The 16,193-nt window shown below is 49.6% G+C and overlaps 9 protein-coding genes across 9 annotated transcripts in view; 5 read left to right on the forward strand and 4 right to left on the reverse strand.

Moving 5' to 3' along the window:
* Positions 1 to 844: 844 nt before the first annotated feature.
* Pmar_PMAR003643 (conserved hypothetical protein) lies at positions 845 to 2,283 on the reverse strand. Its single transcript, XM_002784338.1, has 6 exons — positions 2,147 to 2,283; positions 1,916 to 2,095; positions 1,483 to 1,676; positions 1,329 to 1,436; positions 1,218 to 1,266; positions 845 to 1,162 (listed from the first exon to the last, which is right to left on the reverse strand). Exons 1-6 carry the CDS (start codon positions 2,276 to 2,278, stop codon positions 1,034 to 1,036), a joined length of 792 nt encoding a protein of 263 aa, XP_002784384.1. The 5' UTR covers positions 2,279 to 2,283; the 3' UTR covers positions 845 to 1,033.
* A 680-nt stretch (positions 2,284 to 2,963) lies between these two features.
* Pmar_PMAR003644 (DNA-directed RNA polymerases II 24 kDa polypeptide, putative) lies at positions 2,964 to 4,032 on the forward strand (the record flags this gene model as incomplete). Its single annotated transcript, XM_002784339.1, has 7 exons — positions 2,964 to 3,064; positions 3,252 to 3,339; positions 3,383 to 3,468; positions 3,520 to 3,604; positions 3,652 to 3,762; positions 3,811 to 3,890; positions 3,942 to 4,032. The coding sequence occupies 7 exons, from the start codon at positions 2,964 to 2,966 to the stop codon at positions 4,030 to 4,032; spliced, it is 642 nt and encodes a 213-aa protein (XP_002784385.1).
* Positions 4,033 to 4,164: 132 nt separating this feature from the next.
* Positions 4,165 to 5,863, forward strand: Pmar_PMAR003645 (conserved hypothetical protein). The gene is made up of 10 exons (XM_002784340.1): positions 4,165 to 4,302; positions 4,348 to 4,487; positions 4,646 to 4,740; positions 4,787 to 4,846; positions 4,953 to 5,040; positions 5,091 to 5,244; positions 5,291 to 5,425; positions 5,474 to 5,565; positions 5,611 to 5,689; positions 5,742 to 5,863. The coding sequence occupies exons 1-10, from the start codon at positions 4,177 to 4,179 to the stop codon at positions 5,841 to 5,843; spliced, it is 1,071 nt and encodes a 356-aa protein (XP_002784386.1). The 5' UTR covers positions 4,165 to 4,176; the 3' UTR covers positions 5,844 to 5,863.
* A 1,856-nt stretch (positions 5,864 to 7,719) lies between these two features.
* Positions 7,720 to 8,212, reverse strand: Pmar_PMAR003646 (hypothetical protein; the record flags this gene model as incomplete). The annotated part of the gene is made up of 3 exons (XM_002784341.1): positions 7,720 to 7,931; positions 7,996 to 8,055; positions 8,101 to 8,212. The coding sequence occupies 3 exons, from the start codon at positions 8,210 to 8,212 to the stop codon at positions 7,720 to 7,722; spliced, it is 384 nt and encodes a 127-aa protein (XP_002784387.1).
* A 52-nt stretch (positions 8,213 to 8,264) lies between these two features.
* Pmar_PMAR003647 (hypothetical protein) lies at positions 8,265 to 8,697 on the reverse strand (the record flags this gene model as incomplete). The annotated part of the gene is made up of 2 exons (XM_002784342.1): positions 8,265 to 8,491; positions 8,574 to 8,697. 2 exons carry the CDS (start codon positions 8,695 to 8,697, stop codon positions 8,265 to 8,267), a joined length of 351 nt encoding a protein of 116 aa, XP_002784388.1.
* A 797-nt stretch (positions 8,698 to 9,494) lies between these two features.
* Positions 9,495 to 13,074, reverse strand: Pmar_PMAR003648 (ATP-dependent RNA helicase DRS1, putative; the record flags this gene model as incomplete). The annotated part of the gene is made up of 20 exons (XM_002784343.1): positions 12,985 to 13,074; positions 12,802 to 12,942; positions 12,573 to 12,752; positions 12,407 to 12,528; positions 12,271 to 12,354; positions 12,090 to 12,220; positions 11,926 to 12,043; positions 11,776 to 11,877; positions 11,586 to 11,651; positions 11,450 to 11,542; positions 11,341 to 11,405; positions 11,143 to 11,291; positions 10,966 to 11,089; positions 10,833 to 10,918; positions 10,334 to 10,429; positions 10,179 to 10,288; positions 10,047 to 10,125; positions 9,811 to 9,945; positions 9,658 to 9,755; positions 9,495 to 9,605 (listed from the first exon to the last, which is right to left on the reverse strand). The coding sequence occupies exons 1-20, from the start codon at positions 13,055 to 13,057 to the stop codon at positions 9,495 to 9,497; spliced, it is 2,163 nt and encodes a 720-aa protein (XP_002784389.1). The 5' UTR covers positions 13,058 to 13,074.
* Positions 13,075 to 13,986: 912 nt separating this feature from the next.
* On the forward strand, positions 13,987 to 14,267 carry Pmar_PMAR003649 (hypothetical protein; the record flags this gene model as incomplete). Its single annotated transcript, XM_002784344.1, has 1 exon — positions 13,987 to 14,267. A coding segment is annotated over one exon (281 nt), but the record flags the coding sequence as incomplete, so codon positions are not given.
* A 58-nt stretch (positions 14,268 to 14,325) lies between these two features.
* Positions 14,326 to 14,555, forward strand: Pmar_PMAR003650 (hypothetical protein; the record flags this gene model as incomplete). The annotated part of the gene is made up of 1 exon (XM_002784345.1): positions 14,326 to 14,555. A coding segment is annotated over one exon (230 nt), but the record flags the coding sequence as incomplete, so codon positions are not given.
* Positions 14,556 to 15,818: 1,263 nt separating this feature from the next.
* Pmar_PMAR003651 (hypothetical protein) overlaps positions 15,819 to 16,193 on the forward strand; it is a gene marked incomplete at both ends in the record, with an annotated part of 1,522 nt that continues 1,147 nt past the window's right edge. Inside the window, 2 exons of the mRNA XM_002784346.1 lie at positions 15,819 to 15,841; positions 16,143 to 16,193. The exon at positions 16,143 to 16,193 is cut by the window's right edge and continues 4 nt beyond it. Coding sequence (XP_002784392.1) covers positions 15,819 to 15,841; positions 16,143 to 16,193 — 74 coding nt within the window. The remainder of the gene's footprint in view (positions 15,842 to 16,142) is intronic.

Consider the following 16,193-nt stretch of genomic DNA (forward strand, 5'->3'; position numbering starts at 1 on the left):
CGGGCCCTACTCCCGACGAGTTCCGCCGTCTAGTAGGATGAACGTCTTGATACTCCCCACACTTGCATTTCCGTCGTACTGACGACAGCACCTGGCAGGTCCGCCGTTTGTTCGCTGCTGCATTGGACCCGTGCTCAGCGTATTCATCCCACTCCCTATGTAAACGGCTGTTAACATACGCCACCTAAGGAGTCCAGTAGATAGTAGGAGCGGTGATTCAGAAGCGTACCCAAGCACCGAATGCTATAGTGACGACTCCCAACACTGAACATATGCTGATCAGCGCTACTTCCTCGCTACTTCCCATAATGTGGACTGTTGTATGACGAGGGCAGCCAATTTAATACGATAAAATGCGTAAAACTATCAAGTACCGAGTGTAACAGCAGATTCGAAATTCGCCTGTGACCAACAAATATCGTCAACAAAATATTGACTTCAACCTATCTGCGGTGAGGTACTCGAACTGAATATTTAATCAGCCGCGGACTCCTGCTCATCCACGTTCACCACTAGCAAGATGCTGAAAACGCTGCCCGCATAACACAAAAGTCAGTGTTGTTGTCTACCGTACTGGTGCAGTAGTACGCTAGAGAAGGGAGGCTATGATGCATCATAGTCGCGAAGGCTAGAAGGTTGATACAACCCCGACTACCACATGGTATACACTAGCTTCAAGATCTGGCGCACATTACAGAACTTTACTGCCACCGTTCTACTGCTCAGATGGTAAACCGCGCAGCTTCTACACGGAAGGGCGCGCGTTCGATTCCCATGAGGATCATTTCTCACATACTCCAACGAACTGTTAATGCAACGACATAGTCCAATGGCAATGAAACTTGAGCCCTTTTGGCGTTAAGGTAATGATCGAAAGACGGGGAACGATGTTCAAACGGAGCCAGCAGTAAGCCGGCCGAGCATTCTCCGAAACGCTGAATTGATGATACTATCAACGATCGACTACATGTTACATCATACAAAAAGTACCCCAGGAAATGGCAAGGGTGATATCAAGTGACGAATACAAATATCAGAAAACGCCTATTCCATGCATCCTGTAAGTCGCGCCGTCATCGACGTCGTTGCTTCTTGAGACTGACTGCTCGGGCGTGTTAGAAGATTCCTCAACACCCTCTTCAGCATCCTTGTTCGATTCAACCTGAACGACGACGGCAAGCTTTACCACACCAGAGCGAACTAGTGGATATCCCCACCTCCATCCTGCATACCGGACAACGAGGCTTACGGGAGCTCACGAACCACCTAATCAAAAGAGACACTTATTGGGGTCATATAATTTATCACTGCAGTAGTTTCGCTCCTACCCATGCACACATTCTTCATGGAAAATGTGACCACACTTGAGCTCGCACACCATTTCATCATTCTCGAACTCTCCGAGGCATATAGCGCAGTCGCAAGACCAGTCAGAGCTGAAGAGGATCCTACGAACGCCGACGTAGGCCAGATCGTGCATACTCGTCGTCCCCAGCGCCTTCTCCGGAGGCAGGCATGTCCTCAGGGCCACCACCAAGACCATGACCACTAAAGCTGAATGATAGCGATTTGGTAGCATTAATACGTAGTGAACCAGTAGAAGGTGCTTTTCGGACTCCAACGTGGCTCGGCTGTTCGCTCCCCTTACCACTCATCGCTCTATCTTCACGAGCCGCCTGAAACACAACCAGATGACCAAATGAATAGTCTATTCCACAACGAGTAGGATATGTCACAAATTCACGAGTCGTTTCTGTTCAGCAGGTTGCAGTAACAGTTTCATGTATTCAACCCAACCGGGAGTTTTGGTATATCACTCATCAATTCGGAAGCATGACTAAGTAGCTCTTATTCTAGGCTGCTTAAGCGAACTATGTCCCCTCCCAAGGAAGACTTTATTCGTTTCGCATTCTACCTCCCCCGAGCTGTTCCCGTTGCGCTTCTTATCAATCCACTGTCCATACGGCAGCCTCGTGGCCTGTTTATCGATGAGCTGGTGCAGACGTTCAGCCCTCCGCTCTGCAGACTCCCTTCTCCGTGGCTCTGATCGTATTCTAGATCTTCTAGATGGTGTGCACCTATCCAGTATTCGAACCTAGGAAACCTGTATTCAAACTCACAAGAGTCCCCCCCCCGTGAATATTACTGCAAAAATCAATGCCAGAGTGGCCACCCCCATCGCTACGCTGGTCACTATCAGTAGCGTATCTCTGCTACTGGTAACACCGGATGACGAGGGGGTAGGGGAGAACGGTGTAGAAGTAGTAGTAGTAGACATCGGCTAACACAACCTGCGACGACCCAAGACCCTCACGGCAATGAACAGTAGAAGAGGTGGAGATAATCATGGAAATATACAGCATATATCCACAGGGAAGCCATACACGGTGATAGTCTACAAGTGACCTAGGGTGAATGACTCCCTTGAAGAACCGGGCCTAATGGTACTTCCAAATCTGTACGACCCCGGCAGTCCAGCCAGTCCATTCATAGTACAGCCACAGAATCAATGCATCGGCCAGTAATCGACCGCACTACGATAAAGCACTCCGGTTCAGCGCTTGGAATGTATAATGTTGGAAGGTCTTAACGCGAATTTCCAACGGAGAATCTTCTTGTAGTGTGCATATGGTGAGTAACTGCAGATGTAGTGAAACAGGACTACTGCCGGGTTCGAATAGGAGCCGTAATGCAGTAAGTCGCGCACTACGGGCCCTGTAGTGAGGAGACACGAGGAGTTTCTGACACCCCTAGCCACCATGCTGAAGGTGCGCGACTCGCATCTGACTCGGGCAGTCCCGGCAGCTCAAGCCAAGGTAGGACTGGTACCAGTCCTTTCGGTTGCTCCCACTAGTTATACGAGTCCTCATAAGGAGGCTCACCGCTGTGCATACGGGACTCATGTGCCAACATGTTCGTTCAATCGCGCGCGCCCAATCAATCGATTTCTGTTCTTATCGAAAATGTCGTCAGGGCCTATTGACGACGTGACTATCCGTCTATGGCGGGTACGGAAGACAATTTTCGAGCTTCTGCAGGATAGAGGATACTTGGTGGCTCAGAAGTAATATCGAGTAGAAAAAATTGGGGGAAAAATTTGATTCCAAAATTATATATTTTCATTAAGTTCGTACCCACGTGTCGGGCTCAAGTTGATCAGCGAGGTTTTCGTTTACGATCCCGAACCAGATCATACCACTCTTCCTTCACTTCTCTTTTCCTACTCCCCCACTCCACCGCCTTACTCGTAGATACCTGAACGAGACCAAGGAGTCCTTTGCTCAGCAGTGGAATGAAATACAAGAGAGAAAAGGAGGCCGCCACGACCTCATCATATTGGTAACCTCAAACTCCCCTTCAAAAGCCCTCAATTTCGCAATAGGTGTCCAAGCAAGATGATCCCAGCGACCAACTCATCGTCTTCTTCCCCGATGAGAACAAACGTGTTGGAGTGAAGCCCATCAGAACGTAATTACCTCCCATTCTCAACGTCCATGTGTCCATCCTGATTGTCTATAGACTCGCACTGAAGATGGAGGAGCAGAGGCTTTCTCGAGCCATCTTGGTCGTACAGCAACCTCTCACTGCTTTTGCCAAGACTGCTGTAATAACAACTCATCTGTTTTAGGGGATAGTCTTTTTACGACTCAGATTCAGGAGGCGAGCCCCCAGATGGAGATAGAGGTTTTCAACGAGTCAGAATTGGTAGTGAATATCACCCATCACGAACTAGTCCCAGAGCACAAGCCTCTCACGGCAGAGGTAATTCTCCCACTTCAGAATTGACTTGATGTTTGTGACCATCTTTAGGAGAAGCGGTTGCTACTTGAGAGATATAAAGTGAAGGAAAATCAGCTGCCGAGGATTCAGAGCTCCGACCCAGTGGCGAGGCAATGATGACAATAACGACGGCTTTAGTGAAGTGAAATTGTCGATCTCAGGTATTACGGTTTGAAAAAAGGTCAGGTTATGAAGATCATCCGTCCATCTGAGACTGCTGGTCGCTACGTTACTTACAGGCTCTGTGTATAGTCGCTTTACAACAACAACAACGAGTGTAACGTCAACGAGAATATGAGGGAGATTTACTACAACTGTCTCTCTCGAAAGGACAGTCCTCTTGCGTTGGGTAGTCGTAAAATTATAACCGGGTCGTTTAGGATTGTGTACAGTGTGATGAGTAACCAGCCTCCGACACCTCCATCGCGGCGACATGCGGTGCCTCTCCGTCCTTATACTCGACTATCTTCGATCAAATCTGAGCCTCAGGCTGACTCCCAACCGCAGTTCTTGAGGAAGCGGGTAGTGTTCGGAAGTGGCTGATTTGGCGATGGAGTGGTATGTTAGTTCGCTCCCTCGAAACCACGGCAAACTGATAAGGCAGAATATGAGCAGTTAGTGGCTGCTGCTGCCAAGACGGGAGATCAGGGAGACGGCGTTGGTCGAGGGACGAGTGCTAGGCAGCTACTCATGATGGCTGACAAGAAGTAGCGCTATGGAACTGGTTTACCATCATTCGATGCACACGCGTTCGCTGATGAATCGTAGTAATAGTACTAGTCGGAAGTGTGATCGAAGTGCTCATCCGTGGAACTCAATTGTCACTACCACAATCTCGGGTAATCATTGGGTGTAATTTTATTAGACAGCAACTGCAACGGCGGCAGGCCCAGGCTATGGGGATGAGCTTCGACCAGATGGCGAAGATGAAGCAAAGTCAGAACTCGGCCGTGAGTCGATGTAGGCCTCTGCCGTACTCCCAACCGGTAATCCTCATCTTCCTCAGCCCAACAGGTTATCGGCTCTCAATGGTTTGTTAAGCCTAAGAAGCAGGAAGGCCATCGTGGTAGTAAGGGGCGGATGTTCTTGTCAATTCTGAGCCGCTTTTGTCGACTTCTTTTCTCATCAATTGCGTTGGTCCGACTCAATAGAGGACTTGTGGTGTGTCTCAGGGAAGAGTAAGGGGGTATCGGACATTGCGTTTGGTGACGAGGATGACCTCACTTACCGTCCCATTGGAATACCCTACTTCCAGACCAAGTAATGGCTAATATCGAACGCTGGATAATGATGATGGTGATTGTGCGTAGGGAAATAACGGACTTAAAGTCGACTGAGGAAGAGGAGGAGGAGGAACGGGAAAAGAAGGGGAAGCCGAAACGTCCGACGCTTCTTAACATTGATGAGAAGAATCGTAACGCTGCTAAGATGTTTATGATGACCAACGAGAATCCCGAAACAGGGGTGAGTTCATTTAGTAGTAGAATATTCTATGTGGCTTTCCACTCAGCATCTACAGCCTGGGAAAACAGTAGTGGTTGATGAAGATTGCGAGTTTAGAGAGGACAGCTTCCTATTAGTGCAGTTGCCACAGCTTCTTCCCAAACTGGTGGAAGATGCTCCGCCCGAGCCGACGAAGAAACATGTGAGCATGCAGACGTGTTTTCTCTCCATCTGGTAGGGTTGCTGATAGGCTCCTAAGGTCGACGATGGATCGGTTGAGAATGCCGTGACACCGCTGAGTGAAATTCCAGACGGCCGTATTGGCACGTTGCAGATCTACAAGTACTTGTGCTGAACTCATTGGGTCAGATAGCGATGATTGGTCAGGTCCGGCAAGGTTATGATGAGGATAGGAAACGCGAGTTTCAAGTTGGATCAGGGCAGTGAAACGCATTTCGATCAACAGGTGACCTCTCCTTTGCAGTTCACCGCTGCTTAACAACATGTGCGTGTTTTAGGTTATGTGTGTCTGCGCCAGCGATCTGGAGGCGGCCTTTTTGGGTCAAGTTGCAGGACGTGTGATTGTAACGCCGGATTTGGCAGAGACCACCCCAAGTTGACTTACCCCCCCAGATTGATGATGAACATAACTGCCATAACCTTTACGTCTACAGTTGAACCATCTCTGTGTTGGGATATGTTCCTTTCTCCATTATGAACAACCTTGTGTTCATGTCACGTGAGTATTCGATACGAGATCGCAAGAACGCTTGGAAGCATACGAGGGAAAGGCGCGACGTTTGTGACATACACCATCCTGACGTGGATAAGGTTCGTATACTCCTCACCATGTCTGAATAATACAATAAACACAGTACGCCTCATCCCTAATGGGTACGATTCGATCTGCGATGGACACTGGCGACTTATATGATCCTAGTGGAATGCAAACTCTTTGTGAGCTCACGCATCACATCATGGGGCTAGTTAAGATGAACTTTTAAGCTGTATTATTGTCGATTGTGGAAAGAATCCAACTAGCACATCTCGAGCCTGGAGTAGTCAAAACACCACATACGGTGAGAATTCCACTCAAGCGTGATACCATCGACTCTTTTCAAAATCCACCTCAGAGACAGGCGGTGAGAACACAAAACGTGCAATGTCACCGAGTGGCTATAACAAATGATTCGGGCTGATAGTCCTCATCGATTCAGTCGATAACTGCACGATTAGTCTCAGTTTCAGCTGAGTACCGTCATCCACACAATGGCATCGTTCAACGTCATCACCGCACTTTTTCTCATCATTACTACTGCTGTCTACGCAACCAACGAGCTACCCTGCGACGAGTACTGTGAAAGCATCAAGCCAGAGTCCTACTGCAAATACTGGCAAGAGCCCTCAGTCTGCTACGGCACTTCTCACCCCTGCAGCTGCGAAGTCATGACTACTACAGCGAGGGCTAGTGAATCTACAACCTGGACATCCTCAATGAGTTCTACAGAGATTCATCCGACGAGTGGTAGGCAGTGTGATGCCTTTTGTGCCTCACAGCAGCCCGGGAGCTTCTGTATGACTTATAAGCTACCTTATGTCTGTCACGGTACGGATATCCCATGTAGTTGCTGAAGCCGATAATCTCAAGCTTTTCATTCAACTACAGTAGTCTCCTCCCTTTGTTCTAATAGATGAGTTCAACCAATGTGTTACCACTCTGTACGTGAATGTCTATCCTTAGTGTGATTCAAGGTGTGTGATAGATCTCTTGAACTGTCAGTGTTGTTGTGTTTGACCATATTATCATGAGAAAGCTTCGAGTAAGAATATGATCATGTGGATGTTCGTGTCCTTTTCGAATCGTTCAACCTTCACAGTTAGTTCACAAAGGTATTATGAACTCAAACGTACAGGTGTACAGTCATCGTTCATACACATCGAGGTGGCTTCACTTAATCTGTGAGTAGCCGGCTCCCCTCAATGATGCACGAAACACATTCTTTCGTTCTTGAATACTGCATTGGATAATTGAACAATAAACGCATTATACGTGGGAACATTGTACATTCTCGTCATCAGAGATACCGTCGCAGCAGAGCTTGGAAGGAGGCAGGAGTTTCTCCAACTCCCTTACTATCGGGAGTTTGCGACTCAATACGATCTCCCCTTCCTTCTTCCGCTGCATCTTCGTTGATCATCTTTCCCACCCCATTCCGACTCGCTTGGACTTTACCCGCAGCTCTCAGAGCCATCTCGGCTACCTCCGACGAAATTTCCGCCAGCGATCGACGACGCCTCTTCCTGCACGACGATGATGACGTGGAGCTTCCAAGAGGCGATGACGTTCCTGTCGGAGGGGACCCATGACTGCGAGGCGTCCTCGGGGAAGACGGCGTAGACGGGTTATCCTCACTAGAGAGATCGGCGTCATCAATAACCACCAAGGGCACACACTCATTCACAACAGCATCAGAAGGGGCACCCTTGTTGCCTTCACTAGTTGGACTCGTGAACACCAACCTCTTCGCGATAATATCGGTCGGTCGGTCGAGGGTCAACCACAGTCGATGATGACACAGCAACGCAGGTAGTCTCCCCCTGGGAGTTCCTGGCTCGCTCTTGCTCGAGTATCTTAACGGCTGCCTCAACATGGATACACCAGTCACCGGGGTCTTGGTTTAGTTCTGTTGGACTAGTACAAGAGGAACCTAAGTGGACGGGCATGCACTCCTCGGCTGAGGGCCGCTGCTCGGCTAATGGTCGTATACTTACAGATGGCCATGACAACCTCAGCAGTCGATGCATCATCAGGCAGCTTCATCAAAAGAGAACCTGAAGTAGAAAGAGTAACTTCCTAGGTGCTGATTTGTCATTTACATATGGCTTCACCCCGGACTTCTACTTGGCGAAGGCGCATGCCAGGGAGATGGGGACTCCACGCTTCGGGGGCCACTCGCACAACATGCTGAGATGTATCCTCGTTGACCATCCTCAAGGTACTGGTAAGGACTGTTGTGGAAGTCTATCGGGCGATTTGTTCCCTACCTTTCCTCCACTGCCGAAGCTGCTGTTGATAACCGGGCCGCTGACTCTGACGTCTTGTACCCGCCCTCAGGACTGGTCTCCTTCTCCTCATCATCTACCAGGGTCCGCCGCCGTACGCAAACCCCAACACGAGGCGGTTGTGGGTCGCTTGTGGGTAAGAGCAGCAACCGAGCCACTAGAGCAGCATGCTTGCACAGCCCAGGACGACGATCGTCGCAACTACCTGAGGGGCCGAGGAGACGATGATACCACTGCTAATACTATGCTACATTGAAAGACCAAGTCTTCTAAGGGTGAAGGGCTACCGCTGGTAGTCGAAGCATCATCCCCTTCTTCCTCCCCTTGGACTTGAGTCGAATCAATCGCCTCCTCCTTGCGGCCGATGGTCACCGTATAGTATGGGAAGGGATACGCCGGTCCGTTGGTCATTGATGACTTCCGAGGAGTCGTGAAGGGGTCATCACTCTCTTGTTGCCGCAATTGCCATCGCCGGATCATCTGTGCCATGGTAGTAGTAGTGGCTCGGACCTCCACCACGTAGGTCGCAGTAGTCGGGTCGAAGTGAAAGCCAAGAATCATCCTTCGTCCCAACACGGAGAATCTCCTGCTGATATCTGACAACGTAAGGACATGCCAGAGGGGTAAGCAGAGGGCATACGTACAAGAGACCCCAGGGGAGTTGCAGGCCTTCGAGATGTGCCTACACGAGACCGACGGTAGTGCCCAGTGAAGGCTACAGTCGATGATTATCTCATCGGACGATGCTGAGGCCATTCGTTGCCTCCAACATGTAAATGATACCCCCAAAAGCTGTTCACTTCACCCTATGGACCCATCATCAATCTGATTACCGAACTCGGGCGGAACTACAGTCGTAGAAACGAAACAAACACTAGTGTTTATGAGGCTCACCCCAAAGAGGCAACAGGTCACTCATTGTCCCCGAAGACTGTGTCTATAATTCCGCCACCATTCTGGCTACACGTTCCTCTTAAAAGAGGTTTGGTTGCGGCCTACGAAGTATCTCCTTATGCTGAACTTCCTCAGCGATGATGCCACGCCCAAGTTTGTCCCGACTGTTTGTCATCCACCCTCACGTAGGAATCGAAAATGATGCCATCAGCCTGATGCCAGCCGACGCCCACTTGGAGTAACTCAACGGAGAACCGCAGGGGTAGGTGGAAAGGTTAAGTGTTGAGGAACGTGGTAAATACGTAAGGGATATTTCATCGCTTTCTATAGCGGGACTTGCCCTTAGGGCCCTTCTGCTTCTTAATGGACTTGTCGACCCCTCTAGCCTTCGCTTGGGCGGCAGGGGCAGAGGGTCCTTTAGAGACCTGACGACACCCGTCCCACACAGGTTCAAATCCCACAAGGCCCTATTTCTACCTTCTTATTGCCCTTCTTCTTCCTACTAGGGGCCATATCAGTTCGGTCCTCTTCACCCTCGAAGCCAGCACGCATGCGCCCACCTCTGTCCTTCTTCCCTGCACCACACAACCTCCACACACCCCCAAGGGCCACCTCCCCTCAGCCGCCTACTCATCCGTTTAGCCAGGCCCCTCTGCATGCCCTCCTCATGCCTCCGCTCCGCCCTCTCCTGATCCTTCTTCGCCTGCTGAACTTCCAACTTCCTAGCAGCTCGTTTCTCCGATCTCGTCTTGGGCACCTTCGACGCTGAAGTTAACAACACTAGATGATCCGAAACACAGCGACAACCGAGTTGTGCATATCACACATACTACTCAGGTAAGGGGGAGAATCGGCTCTAACCTTACCAGAATCAATAGCCTCAGCACCGGCGCCCTTCCTGATCCACTGCTGTCTAGGTCGCCTGTCGATCTCCTTTCGATGTGTCTGGTGACCGCCGATACATGACCATTCAGCTACTACTAAGGTGAGGGACTTACCTTCATATTGTCCACCTTTTTTGCCATCACATCAGCCAAACGAAGCTCCCTCTCTACCGATTCCTCCTGCATGATTTGCTTCACCTTATCCTCACTCTCCGTTATTTTAACTGCGAATAGACCTTACCACTCCTTCCCCACCAAAGGCCCCCCACCTGCCATGTCCTTGACATCCTCCGAGTCGACGGTCCTCTCCAACACCTTGGGCTGATTCGGATCAGAAGACTTCTTCCTTTTCACATCAGCAGTACCTGCATAACAAACTAACAACCTCAAACACTATATGAAAACCGAATCGTCGAAGCCTGTCAAGAGCAAGAACTAGACGACGACGTGGCCAAGCATTTCAGCGAGGAAAAATATGTACAGGGTTAACAACATTTGATGATAGCAACGAGATTGTGGGATTTCTGTTCGTCTTTATACATTTTCACCCCGAGTAGTGTGTGAATTTCTATCATGTAGCTCTGAAAACTCCGGAGCTCAGCTGAGGAAACCGAAAATATATTCCGAAACTGGGGAATCCACCACAGAAGGCCTCGACGTTGATTCCAAACCTTCTAATGGCAACCCCCCCCCAGCATTGCAGGCTGCCCATCGACCTTCGAGTATTCCCAATCGACAGCGTTGTTCACTTATCCCCAACATTAGTACATTTCTTAGCAATATGTTTAACCTGCTTATACTCTCCTGGAGTATACATGGTCACACTAGTACCCGAAGCCCCAGCACGGGCGGTCCTAAGACAACCACTTAACCGCGTCTAAGGAAAAGGAGACAACCACACCTGCCAACACGATGGACGTATTTTGTAACATCTGGAGGGAGCTCAAAGTTGATGACCGTCTCGACATGGGGGAGGTCCAGCCCTCTCGCCGCCAAATCAGTACAGATAAGGTGAGTTGCTTTGCCTGAATGTAAGAGCTTCGCTCCGCTAAGAATGTACCCGACAATTCTGACTCACCCGACTCGAAATCAGCAAGAGCCTTGACTCGTTGTTGCTGGCTGAGGTTGCCGTGGAGCTCCGCAAACTTAACCTTTCCTACTAGACCCAAGAGGACCGCCATACGATGAGCCGTCTTCTTCTGTGCGCAGAAGATCAGACAACGCTTCCTATAAAACGAAAAATCTCCGCTTCGCTCCGCTAAAGATTGACAATTACGTAAAGTGTTTCGTGCAAGCAGCCAGCAGCGTGGCTTCTCGTTGTTGCTCTGAAGTGACTCTGATCTGAAGGACGACTACGACACCACAGGTTCTCAGAAATCTCTTACGAATTCCTGTGTGAGCGTAGGAGACACTCGATTAGCCTTAGTGGTCTCAATAGTGACAGGCTTGGACAGAACCACCTTGGCCAGCTTCAGCACCTACAATGCAGAGGTCCACTCAGATGAGGTTATCAGGCATCACCTCTTGATTCATGGTAGCGCTGAACATCATGGTTTGGCGAGACCGATTGCAGTGCTTTTGAATAATCTGCCACAAACCCAATAGTCGAATGGTTGAGCGCGGCGGCGATGACCCAGAGGTCGTGAGATCGATCCCCGCCGAGCACATCGCCATGTACATCATAGAAGCACAACAGTGGATTCCCTAGTACCGTCAAGCACTCGTCGCGGAAGCCCATCTCCAACAGGCGATCACATTCATCCAAGACGACTATCTCACACATCTCCAGATGAATATTTGGCGAATTCAAGAGCTGAATCAAATAACGAGTAACCTGCCTCATCCGCTTGTCCACTACTACCAAATCCAATACCCTGCCAGGCGTGGCCAACACAACGTCCGGCTGAGCTCGCATTTCCGAGGCCTGCTTCTGGGCATCGAAACCGCCTACCACTAAGCACGAGGTTAAAGGGGCAAACCTAAGACAGGACTTCGGGCTGCGAAAGTAACTTCATATTCACCTACTTGGTGAAGTCCCGAAGCATCTTGTAGCACTGTACCGCGAGTTCTCGTGTGGGCAGTAAAACAAGAGCCTTGGTCGCCGCTCGACCACCAGTGATACGACCAGTGTGGGGATCTTTACGGCGAGAGCGGACCTATGGGGTATCTTTAAAGATACAAAACAGGTCCGGATGGAGACTATTACGTGACTAGCTTGGCACAGTCGTTCCACAATCGGGAGAAGGAACCCCCCAGTCTTACCACTACCCGTCTCGGCCATCGCCAATATCTACACACGGGCAAGACTTTCCTCCCTCGTAATCCCAGAGCAACTAGAGTACATCCTGGCTTCTAAGAGCGACCGGTATCACGTCCCTTTGCACTGGTGTAGGCTCTGCGAAACCCAATGCATTAAGGCCTCTCAGGACAGGTCTCGAGAGCTGTAGAGAAGCCCACGCCACGTCTGAGATGACCAAACTCCTTCCTCGGGGATTACTCCAATTTTACGTGTCTCCAAATGTTTGCTTTTCTCCTTCTCATCATCATCACTGTCATCCTCAACTTTCTCATCAGAGGTCTCCTTCTCAGACGGAGATTCCTCCGAGCTCTCCCCAGCAACTCTATCGATCTTCTCCTGCAGTGTCGTGACGATCTCCATTTGTGATGCGGGCATGGCGTTTGCCTCCTCTGAAAGCCTCCAGAGTTCCCTTCCCCTCTGGAGTAGCACCCAACTTACCGAGTTCGTCCCAGACTGTCTTTTCCTCGCCAGCAGGGCCATCCTCCTCCTCCTCTACTACATCCTCGACCGTCCTCTTCAAGTCCATACTCTCTAGGTCTTCAGTGTTCATCTCGATATCATCATCATCATTTTCAGACTCTACACAACAACAGTAACACAAACTTTAACTACAAGTACTACCATGGTCCAATTCTGGCTCGGCGACCTCCTCCTCGTCAATTTCAGAGTCGCTGTACTCCCTGAACTCGTCCATATGGAACAATAACCGCTAAACTAGATCCATCGAAGGCATCTCCTCCCCCTATCACACATGTTGTCCCTAGCAAGCTTGGATATGCAGCAGCAGCAGACCTCCACAAGATAAGTCACTGCCGATACCGTCTAGTACTGTGACACGTGTCACCAGTGTTAGAATATATGTTCGTCACCGTCAGCTGAGCTCAGGAGTTCACAGGGACAGAAATGTACAGGAATCAATTCAAATTTCCTCAGAATTTTCATTGGGTGACCAACATATGTAGTTGACCATATGCAAATTTTCCCGCACTGCATTTTACATTCTGTTTGGTCACAATCCCGACTTGAGCATATCACAAGGCGAGAGAGCCGCCTGTGACTGATCCCGACTCGTAGGGATCGAGGATAGTGAAATCACACAACTAGAGGTGACACAACAATACACAATAACACAGAATAATATGCGATAATATCATCTAGCTTGCTAGGCTAGTAGGTTTCAAGCACCAACAGCTTCAACAGAATCATCAGTGACTCGATGAAGTCATCAAATATCGATGCTGCTGGACGGCCGTACGGCATCCCGACGGCTCGATATTACCCCCAACATAATGGTGAAACATCTATGTTGGTAACCCGACCAGTCGGTAGATATTACCCTGTCACGTCGTGACTCTCATGAGTTAAATGTGGGTTTCAACTCACGTTTCTCCCTACCTCGGCTGCCAGGCATGAGGAAATGGCTCACTGTTGCTCCACCCTGTCGACTACGTCTTAGGAGATAGAGCCAAGCACAAGTATTGTGATGACTGTCTCCCTCAGCGATCAGCGCGATCGATATGCTATAAGCTTAATTTATAGCCTCCTTTGTTGCTTATTGATCTTCACTACTAAGGTTCAGTGAAACTACGACTACCCCTACTACTACTCTCGTTGTTACAGACCATGCTTCCCCTCAAGAACTGCTACATCGTCTGTACTGGCCCCAATGGCGTCAAGGAGACGGAGTCCAACGGAGACACTGCTGCTGGTGAACGAACCTATGCTAGCTCCGACTACAACCACGGCTACTACAACCACTCCCATTGGCAGTATGGTAGCCCCTATCATAAACAAAACAAGTGGCGTTCGTGGAGGAACTGGTACCCAAGGAGAAGTCCCACGACTACTATGGATGGACTAACTCTCAAAAAAAATGGAATGGTGGTACAACGACTACAACAACGGTAAGGAGACCAATACTACAACGTCGGTGGAGAGTAGCCCTTGTCTGACATCCCCAAGAACTTCGTCCGTCCAAGCATCGCCTACTGAGGCCAACCCTACTACTACCACCACCGCCACCGAGCTCCACGAGGAGGGAGTCCTGACGTTCGATGATGACGTACCATGGTGGAAAAGAGCTGGTCGACCAGGTCCCTCGCCTGCTAAGGAGGCGAAGCTGAGACCGAACATCAACAAGAAAACTGGTGGAGCTCCGACGAGTTTTCCTACTGCTACAAGGGAGTACACCGGTACTACTACTTCTACACCTTTTAAACATCTAGTTCGTCCTTGGAACCATCAATTTCGTCGGGACGCGCGAAGTTGGAGGTACGAATCCGAAACGGGAAGATCATATTCGCAATTAGAACTTTCAACTTCGTCATAGAACTTTCAAGTTCGTCCGAAGTCGATAGGAAGTTCAAGTTCGTGTCAATAGAACTTTTAATTTCGACTTTCGAACCTTCGAATTCGTCATAGAACTTTCAACTTCGTCGAGTACACCTTCAGACCTTCGATTTCGTCCCTTTAGGAAAATCGACTTCGTCGTTCGGAACTTCAATTTCGTGTTACCGGGGCAATTATGCCAGTACTCTTACGATGAGGCTCGTGTTTTGCTAACCGTGTCACTCGTCCGTGGGCATCATGCAGAACCAAGCCTCTGCGACACCCATCCATGCGGCCGCTGCTCCCGCTCACCCCGTCATATCTCCTGACCGCGCGCACATGGCTCGAAAACATGGCGAGGAGGCATCGTTCCGCTGTCACAGCTCGCTTCTGAGGGCATGCTATTGGGTTGTTGAGTGAAGCAATCAACCACGAATACATGCCTGCCGGTGGTTGACTATGTCGTTTTCTTGATCGAGCCAGTCATATGAGTGGCTGCCAGCTACTGGCTGGCCGCACTATTCATGTGACATGACATTGATATGAGGATTTTCAATAGTGCCTTCGTTGTTGCTGTAGTACTACTTCGGTTGTGTACCGCGAGCACTAATCATAAGCCTCACCATGAGAGTACTGGCATGATTGCCCCGCAAACACGAAATTGAAGTTCCGAACGACGAAGTCGATTTTCCTAAAGGGACGAAATTGAAGTTCCAAAAGTGTACTCGACGAAGTTGAAAGTTCTATGACGAACTCGAAGGTTCGAAAGTCGAAATTGAAAGTTCTATTAGAACGAATTTGAACTTCCTATCGACTTCGGACGAACTTGAATGTTCTATGACGAAGTTGAAAGTTCTAATTGCGAATATGATCTTCCCGTTTCGGATCCGTACCTCCAACTTCGTGCGTCCCGACGAAATTGATGGTTCCAAAGACGAACTAGATGTTTAAAAGGTGTAGCACGAGCGCTGCAACTGGTACACGTCTGTGTGCTTTGCCCAGTCGACTTACTGAGCCGATCTCAGTTCCTGCTAGGGATACTCACCCGGCCTCTTCCGGTGATGAGATGCCCAGTAATGGTACCCTAAAGAGAACCAATAAGCGGTGTTCTCTCCCTAATGTTGACGATGCCAGTCATCTCAACAAAAAGGTGCGGGCTACGGCCACAAGCAGAGGCCACAGTGTGCAACAACTGCCCTCCAATGATGTCGGAGGTGAGCAAAGTTCAGTGAATAAGGCCAGAGAACGGCTTGCTGAGCCGATTGATCTTGGTAGTGCCAATGATGGCAACAGTGATGATGCTGATAATGGTGATTGGAGTGCTAGTAAGTCGCTCGTCAGAGAACGGCGAAGGGCCAAGAGTCTGCCGAAGAGGCAGAGACCTGATAGCTTAGCAAGAGGCGACGATGAAGAGAGCGCACGCCCACGGGCGAAGCGAAGCACTTGTGCAGCCACCCCAATAAGTGCGACTTCTCTACCTCGACTACCCAAAAGAGGTCGGA

This window comes from Perkinsus marinus, assembly GCF_000006405.1.
Source record: "Perkinsus marinus ATCC 50983 genomic scaffold scf_1104296935302, whole genome shotgun sequence".
Taxonomy (NCBI): Eukaryota; Perkinsozoa; order Perkinsida; family Perkinsidae; genus Perkinsus; species Perkinsus marinus.

What these genes read in the sequence shown, in the direction of transcription:
- Pmar_PMAR003643 (XM_002784338.1), bottom strand. Translation starts at nt 2,278, where the DNA reads ATGTCTACTACTACTACTTCTACACCGTTCTCCCCTACCCCCTCGTCA. An exon ending in ACGGGAACAGCTCGGGGGAG is followed by an intron (nt 1,677 to 1,915) that starts GTAGAATGCGAA and finishes GTTGTGTTTCAG; the next exon opens with GCGGCTCGTGAAGATAGAGC. An exon ending in GAAGGCGCTGGGGACGACGA is followed by an intron (nt 1,437 to 1,482) that starts GTATGCACGATC and finishes GATCCTCTTCAG; the next exon opens with CTCTGACTGGTCTTGCGACT.
- Pmar_PMAR003645 (XM_002784340.1), top strand. Translation starts at nt 4,177, where the DNA reads ATGAGTAACCAGCCTCCGACACCTCCATCGCGGCGACATGCGGTGCCT. An exon ending in CTCATGATGGCTGACAAGAA is followed by an intron (nt 4,488 to 4,645) that starts GTAGCGCTATGG and finishes TAATTTTATTAG; the next exon opens with ACAGCAACTGCAACGGCGGC. An exon ending in GAACTCGGCCGTGAGTCGAT is followed by an intron (nt 4,741 to 4,786) that starts GTAGGCCTCTGC and finishes CATCTTCCTCAG; the next exon opens with CCCAACAGGTTATCGGCTCT.